Raw genomic sequence first — 20,574 nt, 5'->3', positions numbered from 1 at the left:
AAGGTTAAAAGCACTGAATAGGGGTCAAATATGTACCTTTCCAGGGGTAAAAAAGGATTTCATCTCGGGAGGCAGGTAGTTTTTCGTGTTACTGAAATTCTAAAAGGCAGCATTAACATTGATAGACTTTAGTGATTTGTGATTTATTTGAAATTCTGATTTGAACTGTAATATGCCATTTACAGTATGAGCCAGCAGGCTGCATGATTATCACCTTGTCTGGTTGCGTGAAGTAACGTGCAGGCAGTACAGGATCTTTAGGCGACTCTAAACTGTATGTGGTGCTCTTGGAGATGACTATGTTCATGGCTACATCACACACCGTGTACAGTTTCTGCAAGGAAATAAGTAAAATGTATGAAAAGAAAAAAGAAAAATAAAGAAGTGGCATTTATTTTTAAATGGATAGTTCACCCAAAAAGGAAAATTAATCATTTAAAATCACCCTCATTCCATCCCAGATGTTTATGACTTACTTTCTTTTGCTGAATACAAACAAAGATTTTTAGAGGAATATCTCCCTCAGTATGTCAATACAATGCAAGTGGAATGGTGACCAAAACTTTTCCGATTTAAAAAGCATTTAAAAGACAGCATGAAAGTAGTCCATACGACTAAGTGATTTGATAGGTGTCAATCTCCACTTCCACTATCTTTTCTTTATAGCGTTTCACGTTCTTTGTGCAAATCACAATCTACTGGTCAGGGAGGAGAATTTAAGGACTTAAATATTGATCTGTTTCTCACCCAGAACGATCATATATCATACTTGTGAAGACACAGATTTAACAACTGGAGTCATCTGAATTACTTTTATGTTGCCTTTATGTGCTTTTTGGACATTGAAAGTTCTGGCCACATTTACTTACATTGTATGGACCTACAGAGCTGAGATATTCTACTAATAGTCTTTGTTGTACATTGTATGGACCTACAGAGCTGAGATATTCTACTAATAGTCTTTGTTGTACATTGTATGGACCTACAGAGCTGAGATATTCTACTAATAGTCTTTGTTGTACATTGTATGGACCTACAGAGCTGATATATTCTACTAATAGTCTTTGTTGTGTTCTGAAGAAGAAAGAAAGTCATACACATCTGGGATGTAATTTTTGGGTGAATTATCCTTTCAAGATAGATCGTACACACACACACAAAGCAAAACATTTCACAAGATTTTTGTTAGGTTTGAAATGATAAAACATACATACTATAGAAATAAATGATAAAATGTATTTGGACAATTTTTAGTAGTTTAACAGTGCCGTGCACACTTAATGTGACAAACTACATGTGTTGTTAATCTGTGTGAGCTGTGTGATAGGAACTGAATTCATACATTCACTAAACAGACCTTGGGATCAGTTGCTTAAAAGCAAAAGGCAAGTGAAAATGGAAGTTAGTTTTGAGAAAAGGTCAATTTTTTTGCAGAAAATAAAAGGCATCATTTGTTTGCAGATGCTCTTTTGTATGCGATGAATGAATATATTTTAAGCATGGCTTAAGTGCTCAAATATTGAGGACACTACAGGTATAATCATTCACAGAACTCAAAAACATTAAACATTGTGTAAAAATGTAAAAAAATATTAACTACAGGCAAATAACAACAGCCAAGGGCGTAGGTTTGGCTAGAACATTAGGGGTTTGCAGCGTGAAGCCTTTACCCATGTTTCCATTGATCATGATTATAAATAATGGGGGGTGTGTGGGGGGGGTGGTACTTGCTTGTTTTGATTATCTCCCCCAGAATCTATGCCCCTGACCACAGCAATTTTGCAATGTATTGAATATAAGAAAAAGCAAGTAATTCCTCCAAAATAAGACAGACCTCGTTTATCTTGGGATCATCGGGACATTGTCCATCTTTTGTCTGTTTTATGTTTTCGACCATTTTCCTGATGAACGCATGGCTGTTGTTTTCATTTTTGGCCATTAGGATCTCTAAAACAAACCACAAAGCCCTAAAGAAAAAAAGAGAAGATATGAGAGCAAGACAGAGAGAGAGAGACAGCGAGTCATTTTCAAGATTAAAGGCAGATGGTAACTCTGGAACACCATTTATCTATGTTTTCGGCAGTCAGCCAAACATCTAACAAGCTGCACATTTCCTTCAGTTTACAAAAATGTGTACCATTTGAAGGGCAACATATTGGTAATGAATATCTTGTACAATTACGCATCTGACATTTCCAGAGTGTGAAATGACAAACTAATGAATAGATAAACATTTTCCAATTAAGAGGTGGAAGAGACTAGGGTGGACTCACTCTTTGATGTCTTTGAGCTGCTCAATGTCCTGGACTTTCACATAGTCTGGGTCATGGACCAGAAGGTGAATTGCATATGGCACCACATATTCCGGTAAGAGAGATATCAGCTTTTCTGTAATAAACACACAAAATTAGGGATGGGAGTCGTAAGGAATATTATCGATTCTGGTTCAAATACCAGTTCCTCAGAAATAGTTCAGCCAAAAATTTTAATTCTCATATTTCAGCTCTGTAGGTCCTTACAATGCAAGTGAATGGTGTCCAAATTTTTGAAGCTTCAAAAATCACATAAAAGGCAGCATAAATATAATCCATAGGACTCTTTGGAGCTTAAACCATGTCTTCAGAAGCGATATGATAGGTGCCGGTGAGAAACATATCAATATTTAAGACATTTTAAACATAAATCTCCACTTTCGCTTACAAAATGTGAAAGAATATGACAGTGAAAGTTTATATTTATAGTAGAAAAGGATTTAAATATTGATCTGTTTCTCACCCACACCTATCATATCACTTCTGAAGATATGGATTAAACTAATGGAGTCTTCCTGATTACTTTTATGCTGCCTTTATGTGATTTTGGAGCTTCAAAAAGGTCTGGTTACAATTCACTTGCATTGTAAGAACTAACAGAGCTGAAATATACTTCTAAAAATCTGTGAGTTCTGAAGAAGAAAGCCATTTACATTGGTGATAGAATGAGGGTGAGTGAATGATGAGACAATTTTCATTTTTGGATGAACTTTTTCTTTTATGATTTTTTTATTTTAATGATGGTTCTCATTTCCCAACCCTTGTTATATATAATCTGAGCCTTATAAAAACCTGGGCATTATCCAGGCCACAACATACTTTACAAAAGCCCTGATTTATAGTTTGGTTCATAAATATAAATTACCATTAAAAAAAGGATCACATCCTCCTAGGGTCTCAGACTAACAAATCAAAACTGAAAAGGTTGACGTGCAATGAATTCATTCCAAGAGAAACTACAGAAAGAAAGCTACACAATGGACAAATGAATCCTTTTGACAAGATAAATATAACATCAGCATCCTCTGCATAATAACTCACAGACAGTTCAATTGAGCATCTAAGTATATCATTGTGCTGGAAGATGCATGAAGATGAACAAATAAAGATCATTAGCAAACAAACACACAACAAGTCCTTCAGTAGGGATTGGAATTGTATTAACGTAATTTTGGCTCTGATTCAAAAATCTGATTCTGGTTCCTAAATGATTCCATTTAAAAAATACTTGTTTCATTACTTGAAGGAACCTCACCATCCACAATAATGTATGTCCTAACTATATACTGGGAAAGAAAAAAATTATCATTTATTGCCATTTTTTAAATATAATGAATTTTGCCATATCACTGTAGATTCAGTCGCACAACCCTAATATTCAGAGAATGTGAATACAGTGTTTCGTTCATGTAATGAAAAATATTTGGTTTCAGTATTATTTTTTTCTTATTCCCAACCCTAGCCTTTAGAGAAGGATTGAGGCGAGGTGACCTTACCGCTTACTGCTGCGTGCTGTTTCAGGTATTCTCTGCGCAGGTTGATATTTTTGACAAGGCACTGGCGAGCATGCGCCCTGCGCTCCTTCACCGGGTCTTTGGCACACAGTGTGAACACGGCGAGGTACTCCAGCGGCAGACGCAATCTGCACAGACCTTTGTGCAGCTTCTGGGCAAAGGCCTGTCGCACCTGGTAGCACTCATCCTGATAAGGACAAGAAAAATAATTAACAACTAATAGTCATTCAGCTTATGCTTTCATACAAAGCAACTTACAAAACACTTAATGGCATTCTCAATTTATTTGTGAATGGTACAAAACCCTGGTTAGTTCTTAGATGAACCTTTGTGGGATTTGAACTTACAACCACTTAGTTTAACTACTAGGCTACAAAACTTCAAAAAAAAAGGCTGGCTACTGACTTTATCAGGCAAGAAACTGTAATAATGCCACAGTGAAAGTCGGTTTGCGGCCAACAGTCAAGTGACTCACTCTAAGAAATGCTGGTAATAATAAAAGGCCATCAGTTTAAATTCTGTTCACCTGGAACACATTCACAATATTACCAAACAGCCTTTTAGTCACTGCAGTGTATCCCATTAAAAACATGTTACAGGATCTTTGACATTATGATAAAAGATAATGACAAATCCAATAGAGCCCTGATATTAAATATAACATCAGTCCATCAATGACCCAAAGAGGCTGAGTGAGTGTGCAGTGAGATAAAGTCTTACGTTGATAACAAGAGCACAGAGCTGGTACTGCTCCAGGGTGATGATCTCATGGTAACACGGCTCCTGAGCAAGACGAAGAATCGCGCAGCCAGCTGCCAGCCGCAGACGAGACATATCTGGCTTCCTGGACACAAACACACATGCAGGACATCAGAACAAGTGATCACACCCATGTTATAATATAAAACAAAAGGGCTAGGTATTACAGGTATACAGATTTCCAGATTCGATTCCAGTTTACTAGCACTTGATTGATTTTTTTCCCCCTATTTGGTGTAAAATTCAAAGATACAAATACACATTTAAACACATGTGTATTTAATAATTGAGAATAAAGTGTAATATAATATTAAGCTCCAATAATGCTGCATTATGTCAGTGATGTCATCTCCTTAGGACTTTATGACTATGTAAAATCCTTGTTATTTATTTTAAATAAACATTCTTTAAAGAAGTTACTGGACTACTGGATGTTACTTGCATTCAACTCATGCTCACAATTCATGGTGGTATAAAGAAATAGAAGAATTAGACAGAGTGCTATAAAATTACAAAACTATTCTGACTTCCATCCACATGTTTTCTAATGGACTTGGCCACTCAAGGACTTTGACCTTCCTATCCTGTATTTAGGGTCACTGTCATGCTGAAAGGTGAACCGATTGTCCATCTTCAGTTGTTGAGCAGAGGGCCACAGATTTTCCTAAAGAATTTGTGCGTGTATGGCAACCCCTATTTTCCCTTCAATCCTGACAAATTGCAGTTACTGCTGAAGAGAACCACTCTCACAACATAATGTTACCACCACCATACTTTACAGTAGTATGGTAAGTTCTGGGTGGTGAGCTGTATTTGGCTCTCCAAATACAGCGCTTGGAGTTCAGTACAAAAAGTAAATTTTTGTCTCATCTGATCATAAAACCTTTTTTCAAATGGCATCAGAATCCTCCAAGTGTATTTTTCGCAAAGTGCAAACGAAACTTAGAGTGGCACTTTTTCAGAAGAGGCTTTTTTTTTGCCAGCCTGCCATTCAGGCCAGCTTTGTGTAAAGCAGAGGAGATTGTTTTCACAAACACAGACAGATCAGTCCAAGCTAGAAGGGCTTGTAAATACTTCAAAGTTGCCTTTGGCCTCTTGATAGCTTCCTTGACCAATATCCTCCAATATAATTATCTGAATGGTACTCAGAGAGATAGATAAAGCCTTTGAAATCTTTTTGTACCCTTCTCCGAACCTGTGCCTTCAACCATCTATATGTTTTCATCTGTTTGTGTGCAAGCGTATGTTTTTTGGTGTGCAGCGTGTTTGATCAGCAAATATCCACTCTGTCTAAATTATGTAAATACATTGCTTCGAATTATAAGTTGTAGGACCTTTCAGATGATGAAGAAAAAAATGCAACATACATTCTGCAAAGTACCGTACTATACCACACTACTACATTACACATTATGTTTGCCTTTATTACACTATTATATACATGCACTACTAATAAAGTAACTATCCTTTAAATGCCTCCCCACGACTATTAGTGCCACTTACCCCATCTTGCCCTGTTCTGTCAGATCACCGTCACTGCTCAGGATGGCGGTCAGCATTCTCAAAGTAGAGTTACCAGATTTACTCTGGTTGTTCTTCACACCGAGAAGCCACCTCACCATCAGTTTAATACCCTGAATCTGAAACACAGATAGACAGAGGAACATTAAACTCATATTACACTGCATCCCTAATATTCTGCAAGTACCATTTATTTCCAGTGATAGGAGAAAAACAGACAAAACAAAAAAAGAAGGAATAGAATACATGGATCAGGGTTATAATAAAGGCATTTTATTTTCTGCTTAAGGGAAGAAGAAAGAAAATAAATAAATAAATAAATAAGTAGAAATAATTTTTCTGTCTGGCTATTGCTGTAGTAGTTTCAATGCAATACCATCTGACACTTTCTTCAATACAAGAATAATGGCACAAACAATCTTAAAAAAAGTTAAATTATGTCCGTCATAGATTTGCTCCAAACCCATTTTAATTTATTTCTTACATGTTGCACAAAAAGAGATTTTAGGCAGAATGACAACCCTCAGTCAACATTCACACATTACATGAAAAAAAAAAGCAATGAAAGTGGATGTTGACGGAGAATAAGATACTCCCCAACAACTTTTTTTGTGTTCCATGGACAAAAGAACGTAATACAGGTTTGGAACGACATGGGGGTAAGTAAATGATGACATTTTTTGCTTTTGTGAAACCGCTTTTAAGAGCAAAGAGCGGTTGCTAATATTGTGATCTCTTTACTGAGCATGTGCAGTCCGTATCTCACCTTAGCCAATGTTTCAGGGGAGACTTCATCATCTGGAACCCACAGCTTGGTAGTTTTCTTGCCAGGAATCTTTGAGGCAAAAACACAAAATCTAGATCTGTATCTGAGACTGCTTGGAAAGTGTAATCGCCTTGTCTGAAAGTTTTCTAACAAGGTTAAACTCAAAATAAACTGACTTCTTGTCATAGACGTAACGAGAAATATGACTTGTCATATGTCTGCAGCAATATAACTTGCTTTAAAATCACTACAAATTGAATTAAAACTGTGCCCACATGCTCATAAACTTCTCCATAAACTTCAACAAATCAAATGAGACCTATGAACTTCAGGAGAATCTCTCCAGTTGATTAGATTTAAACAATATTAAATCTAAATAATTTTCTCTCATAATAATGGCTTATTTAAGCATTAAAGAGATAATTCCCCCCAATATGAAATTTCTGTCAACATTTACTCACTTTCAAGTTGTTGCAAACCTTTCCTTCTTCAGTGGAACACAATAGGAGATGTTAGACAGGATGACAGCCTCAGTCACAATTCACTTTCATTGTATTGAAAAAAGATGCAATGGAAGTTAATGGTGACTGAGACAAACATTTTAACATCTATTGTATTCCAAGAAAGAAGGCAAGTATTGCAGATTTGGAATGACATGAGGGTGAGTAAATAACAGAGTCTTTATTTTATGAACATTCCCTTTAAACAATAATTCAATAAGCCTAAATTAGTAATTATTTCAGAACAGTAATTAGGCTATGATTAAACTTACCCGGTCATTCATTAACAAGTCTTTGACGATGAAATTGGCCACTAAAGATTTGAGTGGAGCTGCAAACTGTTCTGGGGCCAGCATAGCCAGGTGTCCCAGTGTTGTTAAAGGTGTTATGAGCTGCTCCATGTTGTCTGTGTCAAGACTCTTATGCAGAGGCTAAAGAAAGGCAGAAAGAAACAAAGGCTTGTAAAACAGAATAATTTTGATTAAAAGTAATTCAGGAACACAATTTACAAAGACAGACGCAGAGAAATGTTACCTCAAATATCTGTGCAAACTGTGTGTCTCGGTTGGAGAACATGGCATGGATGCAGTGGATAGCGTATTTGGCCTGGCGAGGAGGACCCTTCTTGGCTTTGTTCTGCAGTACTGGTAGCAGAACTCTAGGGGGCAGAAGAAAGTAAAACAGGCAGAATGGCATTCATCAACCGATAGATGACTGTACAGCACAATAGATAAAACAGCCATTATTTCTGAAATTACTTTAGTCATGTAATGGTACACATTTCACCTTTAAGGGTGTACTCAGTATTTTTTTCTCATTAAAACAGTTTTTACTACTAAAGAAATGCTTAGTAGGTTTACAACATATTTATAAAATCATGACCACTCACATGAGATGAAGACTTAAGTCATATTATTAACCTTATAAAAGCTGTTTAAATCTGGAGAATGTCCTCTCATGGGGGCTGTCATACGAAGATCACATGACCATGCAAATATTATTTGCTTAATTTTAGTAACCGCCCCGTTTACTCATGGGACAAATTATTAATGGCTGATTGTGAACAGTGAATTTCTTCAATGGCATCATGAACTGAAAACTAGAGTGTTTGAATGATGCTGCATCCAGGCTCCTAGGTGTCAGTGTAAGTCCAAGAAGACATATTCAAAGAAAATTAATGAGTGCACCTTTAAATAAACAAAAACGCTTTTGAATTATTAGAATTAATAATAGGTGAAGAATTTCACCTACTGTTGCACTTGTGTACATGGTAGTGTGACAATAAAGTGATTTGATTTGAAAAGGAAATTAAAAACCAACATATCAAGCAAAGTCAATACTTAGTCAAACTTACGATTTAATGTGTGGGAAGCTCTCCTCCAGTCTGTTGCCAGTATTTTTGAAGATCTGCAGGGCTGCCTCAGCCACCTTCTCATCGTCCATCTTAAGACACCCAAGCAATGACTCAAACGTCTCAGCAGAGTGGAAGGACACGGGATGGGTGAAGGACAAGACCTGAGTGGTGTGAAGATACTTCAGTACAGGTACAAACACATTCCAACAAAACAAGTAAAAGCAAGAGGATAAGCCACCAAAGAGAGACATGAGACTGATATCTTCATGTTACTTTAGCATGTATATATGAGCCATACATAGCACATGTGGTGGCTTCACGCCATTCTCCGCTGCATCCACGCACAACCCACCATTGCCCAACCGAGAGCAAGAACCACATTATAGCGACCACGAAGAGGTTACCACATGTGACTCTACCCTCCCTAGCAACCGGGCCAATTTGGTTGCTTAGGAGACCTGGCTGGAGTCACTCAGCATGCCCTAGATTTGAGCTCGCGACTACAGATCTGAGTCTTTACTCGCCGAGCAACCCAGGCCCCCAAAAATTTTTAAATATTAAATTATTCCAACAACAATGACAATCCAAATATTTGCTAATGGTATAAATCACAGACAGTCTTGATACAGATTTCCAGATTCAATTCCAATTCACAAGCTCTCGATTTGATTCTGATTTTGATCCATTCATATGGGTATATTTCAGTTATAATGCTTACATATGAAATAAATTCTCTCACAGTTAATGCTGTAACACAACCTAACCCTAACTTGGTACATTACAAAAATATACATTTTTCTAATTATATTTGATCAGTTTTCATCATGTTACATTTTAGCTTTTTAAAAACAAACAAATCCATGTATTCAATCAATAAATATGGCAATATATTGCATATATTATTTTTTGTTACATGTTTATTGCTTAATTTGTACTATTTACATGTATTTACACTAATAGGTTGAACGTGTTAAAAAAAACGGTACTGTCTCCTTAAGAAAATCAGCATTTCTGTAAAGAGCGTTTGTAAATGTGCACATGCTAACGAGAGACTCCAATGGCTATATCTCATCCGTCCAATGCATGAATAGAATTACATTTTTGGTTTTTGATCAACTATTGACTGTAAACAGAAGGGTATTAAAAAAAAGAATCATTATTCAATGACAAATGAGATGCGTGGATCTCAACAACTTTTACTCTCAACATGCAGTGAAAGGACCTTGCTGCTGAATACTCCACCACTATAGTACACAGTAAGTGAAATCTAAACATATACCAGCCGGTTGCCAATATACATTTTAGTCTCATAGCACAAAATTTGGTTCCTAGTGAGAGTTATTTCCTCACATTTTATTAGATGCCTGCATGTAGAGTAAAAGATCAACTTGGGATTTAATAATCGATATTAATATCATTCATACGATGATCGCGATGCATCTGAAAATCAATATTTTTACCCACCCCTAGTCCAGAGTACTTACCTTCAACAGTTCCAGGCCAGCTCGAATGGCTTGCTCGGTCGGGACTCCCTCATCTTCATCATCAGCAGTCCCTTCTATAGATTTATTGACCTGTTTGATAAGGGCACTGCAGAGAGACAGAGTGGAATGAGTCAGGCTGCAGGCCAGTCATGTTATTAAATAATTAATATTTGCATTTAATCAATTTCTAGATGCTTTTATTTAAAGCCATTTATTTATAAGTGAGAATAATACAAGCAGAAGCAATTTCTCCAACAGAGTAAACAATAAGTGCTACCATAATAACGAAACTCTTATAACTGACCTGATGGATTCTGTGTCGATATGGACCGGTGCTATTCTCTCAAGTAAAAACTTGACCATCTCTAGGAAAGGGTTGCTGGGTTGTTTGGGGCTACCCAGTTTTTTGGTAATATCTTTCTGTGGGGTTCAAAAATGGACACAAACTGAAACAACTTGAAGTAAAGAGCAGAACTCAACAAGCAAAAATGCAGGTCTACAGGAGGAGAGGTTGGCTAAATCAGAACAGATGCCATTTACATATTAGACAAACAACCTGTTTAATTCCAAGGGAGAAAGAGAGGGTGGAACATAAAGTACATCAAAAGATACTAAACCTCATTTGATGCCAGATGAAATGACAAGGAGTTCTTACCACGCAGACCTCTGCTTGTTTACATGAGCAGCTCGGGCTCACCAGGGTCTCCAGCTGCTTCCTGATCTTCTCATCCTCCTCAAGAACCTGAGCGAGTTTCTTCACAAAATCCTGCGTCTTTCCCGGGTCTGGTAGGTTTCCTTAAAACAGAGAAATTAAGAGATGTTTCCTCCTCAGTGAACATCAGCTCGTCCTAGTATAATACAAAAGACTGATTGTATGTGCCAGGAGAATCTTCTCACAGCTTGACTTTCAAGATTGCTTAGGAGACAACATAACTTACTTGTGATGACCATGACCTTTGAGAACACAGTCTTGTTGTAGGAGTCAGACTGCAAAAATTAAACAAAGCCCACAGGTGAAAATCCCATTCAAGTATGTTCCACCACAAAATTAACAGAACTAATGACAGAAAAACCAACTTTTGGCTGTTTAACAAGATCCAGGAGATCTTTGACGTGATGTCTCAACATGTTCTGACACTTCCACATTTCATTCAGAGCTCTGTCGGAGAGATGGACAAAAAAAGAAACACAAATCAGTACACTTGGTCTGAATATAATGTACACCTTCATAGGTCATACCACTCATATGATGGTTGGACAATGTAAGCGCATATCGTAATATTTATTTTGTTATCAATCGACTAAGATTTACGGCACCTACTTGACAGCATTTCCATCCAATGTTGCGTACAGGTAATACAGACATTTCATCCGCTCTGTAGTCTCGAGGTTGTGAGGCACTAGATATTGAGCAAAGATCCTTTCCACGAGCAACCTAGTGAGAAAAAAGTATATATATATATATATATATAAAAACACAATCTAAACTTCAACAAATGTATCATGATGTTTTAATTTGATATTTCACATTTCATTAAGTTTGCTTTTCAGTTTTCTAAGAAATGTCATTACCCAATTTGAAATGAGATTAGATGAGATTTGAATGAAAATGGAAAAGAGATGACATCTCACATTGATGAGCCAGTAGTAACACAAGATTGCATTTTCCACACAGTTGCCATTAAAACATGCATTAATGATGCCATAAAATGAAAACCTGCATATCAGTTAGGAGTTCGAAATGGGGATGAACAGGCTGAAATCAAAACACTGGGAGGGTTCAAAAAAGAAGAATGACTTCTGTCCCGAGCATGAATGTATTCCGACAAAATATACAGTGTTGCTTTTAAAATAAAAACCACAACATAACTATGCATTGCTCCAACTGAAAGGAGTTATAGACCGCAATCGGCAACTCTGCAATCTCTGAATTTCTCATTATGTTGTATCTTGTTCTTATGCACTATACTTTCTAAAGGTGTAACAATGAACTGCAAAAGTATTATAATGCATTTTAACTGTGGTTACAACCATTTATGAAATATAAAACATTATGACTACTTTATTATGCATTACATAACTTTGGCTTTAAACTATTGAAAGTGTTAACAAATCAGCATTAACATGTGGGTTGTCTGGTGACATCATTGTTCTGTCTCTGTGACCGGCCTGTCTTCAGGGAGCTGCATTTATTCAGCTCTACAGAACCACTCGACACCAGTTCTGACTGAGGATTTTCACAGTTCTCTTGGTCTTAGCTCCAGCAAACAGACTCTCTGAGGTAAAATTGAAATTTATTTTCAATGTAGAGGAGGTGACTGACAGGTGTTGTGGCATCAGTGCTAATCACACCATTGCAGACAGACCTTTATGGTAAATGGAATTTTATAAAAACTCAAATTCACCATCCACCACTGGTTTTTCAATTTCAACAGCTTGTAAAAGCAATAACAAAATCGAATTACTCAACAGATCTTCGTTCTACATGAGATTCTGCTTTGCCACACCGCAGACAATTTTTGACCAAGAAAAGACCTCGTATCCTTCACTTCACAATACCTACACCACATTAATTTAAAAAGGACAGGGACATTTTGGGATGCCTCAGGCTTATCAGCTTCACTCACCGATCGTCTATACTATTCTGGTAGTAAATGTGGAGCAGTTTGTCTTTGATCCAGGATATCTGCTTGGCTGCCTCTTTGCCGGCCTCTGCCTGTAGGGCGTATTTCTTGTAGATCTGAGCCAGACCCATCATTGCCTCTTTACGAACCCGCCACTGCAAAATAACACAAAATAATATTTCATTGGACCACCTTTAGCTTTGATTACGACGCGGATTCGTCGTGGCATTATTTCAGCAACTTTATGCCACGTCATAACATTTATTTCCATCCAGAGCTGTATTCATTTTTGGTCGAGATGATGGGAGAGTCGAACCACTCCATAGAGTCTTCTCCAGCACATCCCAAAAACATTCGATGGGGTTAAGGTAAAGGACTCTGTGGTGGTCAATTCATGTGTGAAAATGATTCATCATGCTCCCTGAACCACCATTTCACAATTTGAGCCCTATGAATCTTGGCATTGCCATCCTGGAATATACCTGTGCCGTCAGGAAGAAAAAAATCCATTGATGGGATAAAACTGGTCATTCAGTACATTCAGGTTGTCAGCTGACATAATTTGATTGCTGCATAACATTGCTGAGCCTCGACCTGACCAATTGAAGCAACCCCAGATCATAACACTGCCTCCAGAGGCTTGTACAGTAGGCAAATGACGGGTGTATTGCTTCATGCGCTTCCCTTCTAACCCTGACGTGCCCATCATTTTGGAATAGGGTACATTTGGACCACATGACCTTTTTCCATGCCTCCACAGTCCATTCATTATGCTCTCTTGCAAACTGAAGTTGTTTTGTTCTGATTAGCCTCACTAACAAATAGGGCTGGGCAATATCTCGAATATTAATTATATAATCTAGATAATTTTGCTGACTATGTAAATTGCCCAATATCATCAAGCTTTTAATGTGCCTTCATTTAGGTATTAAGTTTCATAAAGAGCGCATCAGTAGACTAATTTCACGATCATTCAGGGCTGCACAATTAAAATAACATCAAAATGGCAAGCTGGTCATGTGTGATTATTAGTCCACAAAAGGCTGTGATTTAAAGACAGAAAAACATTGTCTGTGTGTGATTCAGAGTGCGAAAAATGTCTTTTGCCTTTTCTGTATCGAAATAAAAGCTCCCAGGTGAAGATGAAGTAAACAGCACAAAAATATATTACTTTTGTAAATGCAAATCTAATAATCAGAATAATAATAATTCAGCATTATATTATAATAATCAACCTGACATGTCCCACAGTAATAACTTATTATGCAATGTTCATCTGGGATTTCAAAAATAAGTCAGTGAAGTAGCTTTGCACAGTAAAAACATTTGAAGGTATATAATGCTTTTTATTAAGCTTCTATATATCATTGTGCATAAAATATAAATATAAAGTACATACCAATGAAAAGGATTGAATTTCATTTTCTTATTTGAAGAAAAATGAATTATTAGATATTTAAATCCCTACTGATTCTGATACACTAAAATGTATTCACTACAGAAATTTACAAGACTTAAGATTTTGTTCATTTCCATAACGTTTTATTAGAGTTGTCATAATTAATGTTAACACATGCGATTAATTAAAGTTTAACACATTAATTTTTCTTTATAGTGATTAACACATTTACCATTAAGACAACATAAACCAGCATAAATACTTGTTGGAAAGGTGGAACCTTTGTAACATGTCTGCCTTGAGTCATTACACTGACACACACTGACACACACACTTCTACCAAGGCGAGCCAACAAGCATAGCACCAAATAGCATAATTTGGCCGACCCATAGACATTCTATTCTGTCGTAAATCATTAGTTGACCATTCGCCCTCTCCTATGATAGATCCACAGAGGTTATCTCTGTAAATAAAGGAATCTACGCAAGCACGCAGGCATGCACTGATTAATATTGTGGAGGATGAGAGTTTAAGAGATTTAAATGACCATAGCAACGAAAATGCAACTTATGGGGAGACTATTTCTTTGTCAACCTCTCAGTTAGACTTTGGGAAATGTTTAATGTTATAGGAGTTATTAAGTGCATTTCTCTTTTTATAATGTGGAAGGCTTTGTTTAGAAAATGTTAGTCACTGTGAATTCAAACTCATCAGTTCTTATTGGATGTTGTTATTGCTGTTTTTATTATAAATGATTCGTGGTTTGCCATCTTAATCTTTAATCAAAAACAATAACTTGTCCCCACTCGCAATTAATTCTCTTCTCAGATGACGTATTAACTGGCCGAGGGCTGTGCTGTAAGTTTGACCAATAGCCAAACGAGTTTCTCTCCTCACATCCAGCACCCAGTAACATGAAATGGTCACAGCAATTAGCAAACAACATGGTGATAAAGTATTTTTTATGTTGCTACCTTCCTCAAACCCTCTTCCTTATCCCCAATCTACTCTGGTTGCGGGCCCGCTGGCTTGAATTTTTACACTTGAAAAGGAGGAATATCAGAGAATTCACGTTTGTGATGTAAGTGTCTGGAGTTTATATATTTTTTTTGTGAAGCTGGAGATTTCATGGATGTACAGTACGTAAGTGTTCTTTATTCATTATGTTTGATGTATTGTGATAAAAAAAAAAAAAAATGCATATATTGTTTTTTACTCAATTGTTTCTCATTCATCTGTATTGGCACAATACTCCAGCCTCATCGTAATCAAAGACTGCAATGTGCTGTTTGAGAGCTGGTTTTGTAGTTGATCATTCACTTCTCAACACTTTAGAAAAGCTGGCCGGTATCGAGATCGCTTCTCAAGTTTCCCCAGTTAGTGACTCTGACGTGAGCAGCACGGTGGAAAGGGGTGTGTGCGTGCGCGAGTGTGTGGCTGAAAACTAAAGCCTAGGTTTTCACATGACCGTGGGAACCCTGAATTTTGCAAGAATGTTTGTTAAATGTGAAATTTGTGCTCATTTGCATGCCACAGAAATGACACTCCTTACCTGAAGCGCACAAGATTTCACTAATGCTAGTCAAGTCTTAGGTTAGCATGTTCGCTAAACGAATAAGCACAAAATATTTTTTTGTTAAAGTACAATTTTCAAGGGATACTTCTCAATGCTGAATAAAATATATTTATAAGTTGGTATTTCCCTCCATTTGCCAACTTGGATACATTTTTTTGCTCATCGGAATGATGTCACAAAAAGATAGCTAGGAAGCTTACCAAGTTTTGGAACAGAGTTATGATCAAATATATAGTGAAAACGTAGACAATACCAAAGAGAAATCTTATTTAAAGTAGCTTTTCAGCAGTCATATTTTGCCTCAAATTGAACACATCACAGAATTGACCTGGTGAATATTTTAAGACTGTTTTACCAAGATGTTAAATAACAAAACCTCCAGTGAAACAGCTAAAGATGAAAAGCCACATATGACTATTAATGTGTAAAACCACAACTTTTGTATGCCCACCTACAGAAGCAAACGAAGTGTAATAGGATGAGATGGAGATTCACCGTGACTGCTGCAGTGTCGTTTAACCACGTAACCACAGAAGGGGCCTTCAATTAGATTTCTCCCTGAAAGCATTTTTGAAAAAGCTGAGGAATTGCTACATGTGAGTTGTAGTTCAATTTATATCCTTCTGGCCCCTCCAGCTCAGGTGGCTAAAGGACACCTGATTAAATTATAGGGAAAATAAATGGAGTGTGTCTACTTAGAAACAAGAGGCTAATGTATTCCAGCTCAGCTTCGCCTGACTCTGATTGTGATGTCAAAGTCTATGGTTCATTTGGGGTACTAATGTGAAAAGAAGGCCTTGGATATTATGCATGAAATAAAATGACTACAGCTCTCATAATAGTGTTTAAGAGACAATAAACAAACAAATAGAACTTGGTTCTTACCCGCTTATCAAGAGTCCTCTCCCTTACGAAGTTAAGCAGTTGATCATTGACAAGTGAGAGATCCTTTTTGGAGGCCGTCACAATAGACACGATGACATCATGCCGAATTGCCTCCTCTGGGTCATGTGACCTCACTTTCAAATACTCTGCAGTTTAAAGTCAACATAAATTTGTACTCACAACCCAGTTCACTTCTATAATGTGAAACAAAATAAAATTTCTCTGGCTCATGGATAGAGAGTTGCATATCAAAATGTAGCCAGACCTTCACCCTCAAGAGCATCTTGATGTATCACACTGGTAAAGCTAATTTCAAATCTATCTTTATTTGCATTATTGTTTTAACATTTATTACATCAATCTACTCATTTACTAATACACATTGCATCATTTCAGCAACGTGTGGAAACCGTTTGTACCTGTGAGGTCTTTTGCCAAGTCTGGATGGTTCATTAAGCAATGGCTAGCGAACTTCACACATTCCAGTCGAATGGGTACGTGGATGTCATTGAACCTAAGGGATTTCAGAAAGTCAAAATCATTTACCTTTGCCTTGCTGCTGAAACATGTTTCAAATATGTTGGAACAGCTTTACCTCCCAAGGTAGCACTGCCAGAGAGGTTTGTTCTGTGAGGCCAGCTCAGAATCCTTCGCCCCAAACATCTTGGCCAGGAGCTTTACCACTTGCAGACGTTCGTCATTATCGTTGCTCTACAAAGAAAACACTCAGATATATAACACGCTCTCTGAGAGCTTCCAGGCGATATAACTGCAAAGAGCAAAGCCAGTGACCATTAATCAAACCACAAAGAATGAATTAATCCATTTTGTCGATTTAGCCTCCCTGTAAACTGTGCTTTGCATAAAACAAAAGAATAAACTGCAGCCATGATATCAAATACTGTACATGGAGCAAAAACTAATAAAAAACAGATAACATTCATTCATAGGCTAATCTCAAACGAAACATGCTTTTGTCTGACTGTATAGAAGTTCAAAAATGTCTACAACAATGCAAAATAATAGCTTTAGAAACATCTTAACTGTGCTGTCAGGCCACACTGGTTTAAATCTCATGTAAACAAATTGAAAGAAAATCCCCAAGGATTGCTGACATGGCAAAAGTTTTTCACACTAAACAAAAGTTTTAAACAAAAATAAAAAGTGAAAAGTTTTAAAATGTTACTTTGTTGCATAAATAGAATGGCTTAAACAAAACCAAAAGGTTTTCAGAGTACAGGGTATACATATAAGGCCTTAAAACAATGGTAATACAGGAGTCTTTTCCTTCAAGAATGTTGCATCCATTTTTAAAAAGCTTTAAAATCCCTATTAACTGCAGAAAAAACTAGTGCAATGACTTTTCCATTTGTTAGACTACAAATTTACAATGCTTGAAAATCAGGTAAGTCACTGAAGGCAAAGAATGTAATTAGGCATTAAGAAACCACTTCACAGTATGTGTAATCAAGTACTTACCACAGTTAATACACTCAAGGTTTTGTTAAGGTTCTTTTTAACCCCACAGGCCACAAGAAAAGCATGACTAAGTCAAAAACAAAGCAGAGCTTCCTTGGTGTTATTAGATGTTAATCATGAGCAATTTAAAGATGTCCTAAGGGCTGCAATTTGGGTCTCGTAACAGGGTAGTAGCAGACGCACAATGCATTCCAGGAAGTATCAAATATCTTACTAAAAACTAAACTATAAACCAGGGATCATCAATTACTTTTTGTGGGGGCCAGATTATCCAATTGAACACTTGAAAGGGGCCAAACTTTCTTAGCAAGCACTTTCATTAGAAGTGACATGTTAACATGAAAACCAAACTAAATTCTATTAATACAGTTTTGTTTTGGTTTACATTAAAGTAGTCAGGGGTATTCAATTAACATTTAAAGAGCACCTATTATGGTTTTTAAACTTGCCTAATTTAGTTTTAAAGGAGACCTATTATTCACCTTTTTACAAGATGTAATATAAGTCTAAGGTGTCCCCAGAATGTGTCTGAAGTTTTAGCTCAAAATACCCAAATGATCATTTATTATACCATGTTGTAAATGCCTCTTTTTGGGTGGAATAAAAAAACACGCTGTTTTCGTGTGTGTCTCTTTAAATGCAAATGAGCTGCTGCTCCCCGCCTCCTTCCCAGAAGAGGGCTTTACAGCTAGTGCTTCGGATACTACAGCAACCACATATCAGAATCTATATGACTGACACTGTAAAAACCGGAGTTAAAACTGAAACTTTTGGTACTGATCCATGCTTGAGAATAAAAAAATTTAAATCCTGCTTAATATTGACCCTCACTCACAAAGCAGTCTGGTGTAAAATGATTTGCACAAACGCAGACAAATTTTGGTATGTTTTTGCTTCAAAAACAAAACTTGTTGTCCACTGCGTCTTCAGTGGCTCTGATGCCGGGAGTACATGAAGACTCTTATGTTTGCTTTTACAGCCAACAACAGAACACTTATGACACTTACGAAGCAGAGACATTTTTCTTCTCACTGTAGCTGCTCCAGCGTGGAAAAAAAATGGCAGACTATGTGTAGATCACTCAGGGGAGGATCTATGATAATAGGGTGGAGTCCATCACCAGTTGTGGGCGAGGCCTGCTCTAACGTGACATCATGTTAGAGCGGAAATGAAAACCAATCACTTTGAGAAAACTGTAAAAAGAGAAAATGTCTATTCTTCCTCTTTGTATATTTTCCTCCCAATCAATGAGAGAAAAATTTGCCTTTCCTTGTCTTGCAAATATTTGGCATTTGCACACAGGATGCAGTGCAGTAGCCAGATATTGGTGCAGATGGTAAACAGAGAACAAACTGAATTTATTATTTTCAGGATTGAGATAGCGGACATCCATCTATCTATCTATCTATATATATATACAGAAGAACCAAACAAAGTCAGGTTCATTGACGCTTCAAGTTATCACTTTTAACAAAAACTACAGACCCTGAAAAGATGAGAGACACATTTTACATGTGCAAACTGACGACCGCTGAATTCTGTCAAACATGTTGCAGAGAATTGCTAAACTCAACACTGAATGCTGCCGGTGCATGCGCTATACTAGCCACAATGTCATAATTTTCATATGGGTGCAAATCAGTGTTCAAAGCCGGTTATACCTGTAATACTGTTAGTTGGACACTCAGTGGTTCTATGGTGTAATTTTTGATGCTCAATGGCCTACACAAGAATATAAGGCAGCTTGTATTGTTTGTTTATTTATTTAAACTAAATGAAAATAAAACTGAAAAAATAAAGTGCAAACAGATTAAATTGTGTGTTGATCAAAAAACACATCACACAGTGAACATAGGCCATGTACAAAATTAACATGCCAAACAATAAATAAGTACCTCAGTCATGTAAAAGCTTTATGTCAAGAAAGAGCATGTCCACCTTTTAGGGCTTGAGTAGTGATCTCTTGGGGAGGGGGAGTGTCACAAATTCACCAATATTTTTTGCCACGTTTGCCAGCAGAGGGTAATGTGGAATTATGAGAATCATACATTTGTTCATTCTGATAATGGTCATGGCCCGAACGTGCCCTTGAGCTAAAACAATGCAAGACATAAGCAGAATGCAGGCGTATCGAGAAGCGTTTTGACTAACTTACAATTTTTTAACTAACAATCTGTCAGCTGTCAAAGAGGTCCAACTAAAACATAATTACATTGAAAAACAGCACTGACGGATGCAAATACTCACTTCTGACTTTTGCTCAGAGCGCGCTCTGCTAATCAGACTGCGTGCTAATTTGATCAAAATCAGATGGTGGCCAGATCAAAATGATCGGATTTGGCCCACGGGCGATACAAATATTTGGCCATTCTTACATTATATGCCTACTTAGCCAAATCA

General features: G+C 37.0%; 1 protein-coding gene across 3 annotated transcripts in view; it reads right to left on the bottom strand.

Annotated features, from left to right (window-relative positions):
- pds5b (PDS5 cohesin associated factor B) overlaps positions 1-20,574 on the bottom strand; it is a 49,157-nt gene that overhangs the window by 11,311 nt on the left and 17,272 nt on the right. For all 3 annotated transcript variants that reach the window (XM_052107402.1, XM_052107403.1, XM_052107404.1), the window contains exons 9-29: positions 17,291-17,406; positions 17,115-17,209; positions 16,696-16,841; positions 12,838-12,989; positions 11,532-11,645; positions 11,288-11,369; positions 11,149-11,197; positions 10,866-11,005; positions 10,515-10,630; positions 10,211-10,316; positions 8,727-8,887; positions 7,907-8,030; positions 7,645-7,803; positions 6,873-6,941; positions 6,089-6,225; positions 4,547-4,670; positions 3,809-4,013; positions 2,274-2,388; positions 1,835-1,967; positions 215-334; positions 37-99 (exon numbers count right to left, since the gene is read on the bottom strand). In XM_052107402.1, the coding sequence (XP_051963362.1) occupies positions 37-99; positions 215-334; positions 1,835-1,967; positions 2,274-2,388; positions 3,809-4,013; positions 4,547-4,670; positions 6,089-6,225; positions 6,873-6,941; positions 7,645-7,803; positions 7,907-8,030; positions 8,727-8,887; positions 10,211-10,316; positions 10,515-10,630; positions 10,866-11,005; positions 11,149-11,197; positions 11,288-11,369; positions 11,532-11,645; positions 12,838-12,989; positions 16,696-16,841; positions 17,115-17,209; positions 17,291-17,406 (2,526 nt within the window). The remainder of the gene's footprint in view (positions 1-36; positions 100-214; positions 335-1,834; positions 1,968-2,273; positions 2,389-3,808; positions 4,014-4,546; positions 4,671-6,088; positions 6,226-6,872; positions 6,942-7,644; positions 7,804-7,906; positions 8,031-8,726; positions 8,888-10,210; positions 10,317-10,514; positions 10,631-10,865; positions 11,006-11,148; positions 11,198-11,287; positions 11,370-11,531; positions 11,646-12,837; positions 12,990-16,695; positions 16,842-17,114; positions 17,210-17,290; positions 17,407-20,574) is intronic.

The sequence above is a fragment of the Xyrauchen texanus genome, chromosome 36, assembly GCF_025860055.1.
Source record: "Xyrauchen texanus isolate HMW12.3.18 chromosome 36, RBS_HiC_50CHRs, whole genome shotgun sequence".
Lineage (NCBI taxonomy): Eukaryota > Metazoa > Chordata > Actinopteri > Cypriniformes > Catostomidae > Xyrauchen > Xyrauchen texanus.
Note: the sequence above shows the minus strand (reverse complement) of the source record. Positions and strands in the feature narration are given on the sequence as shown.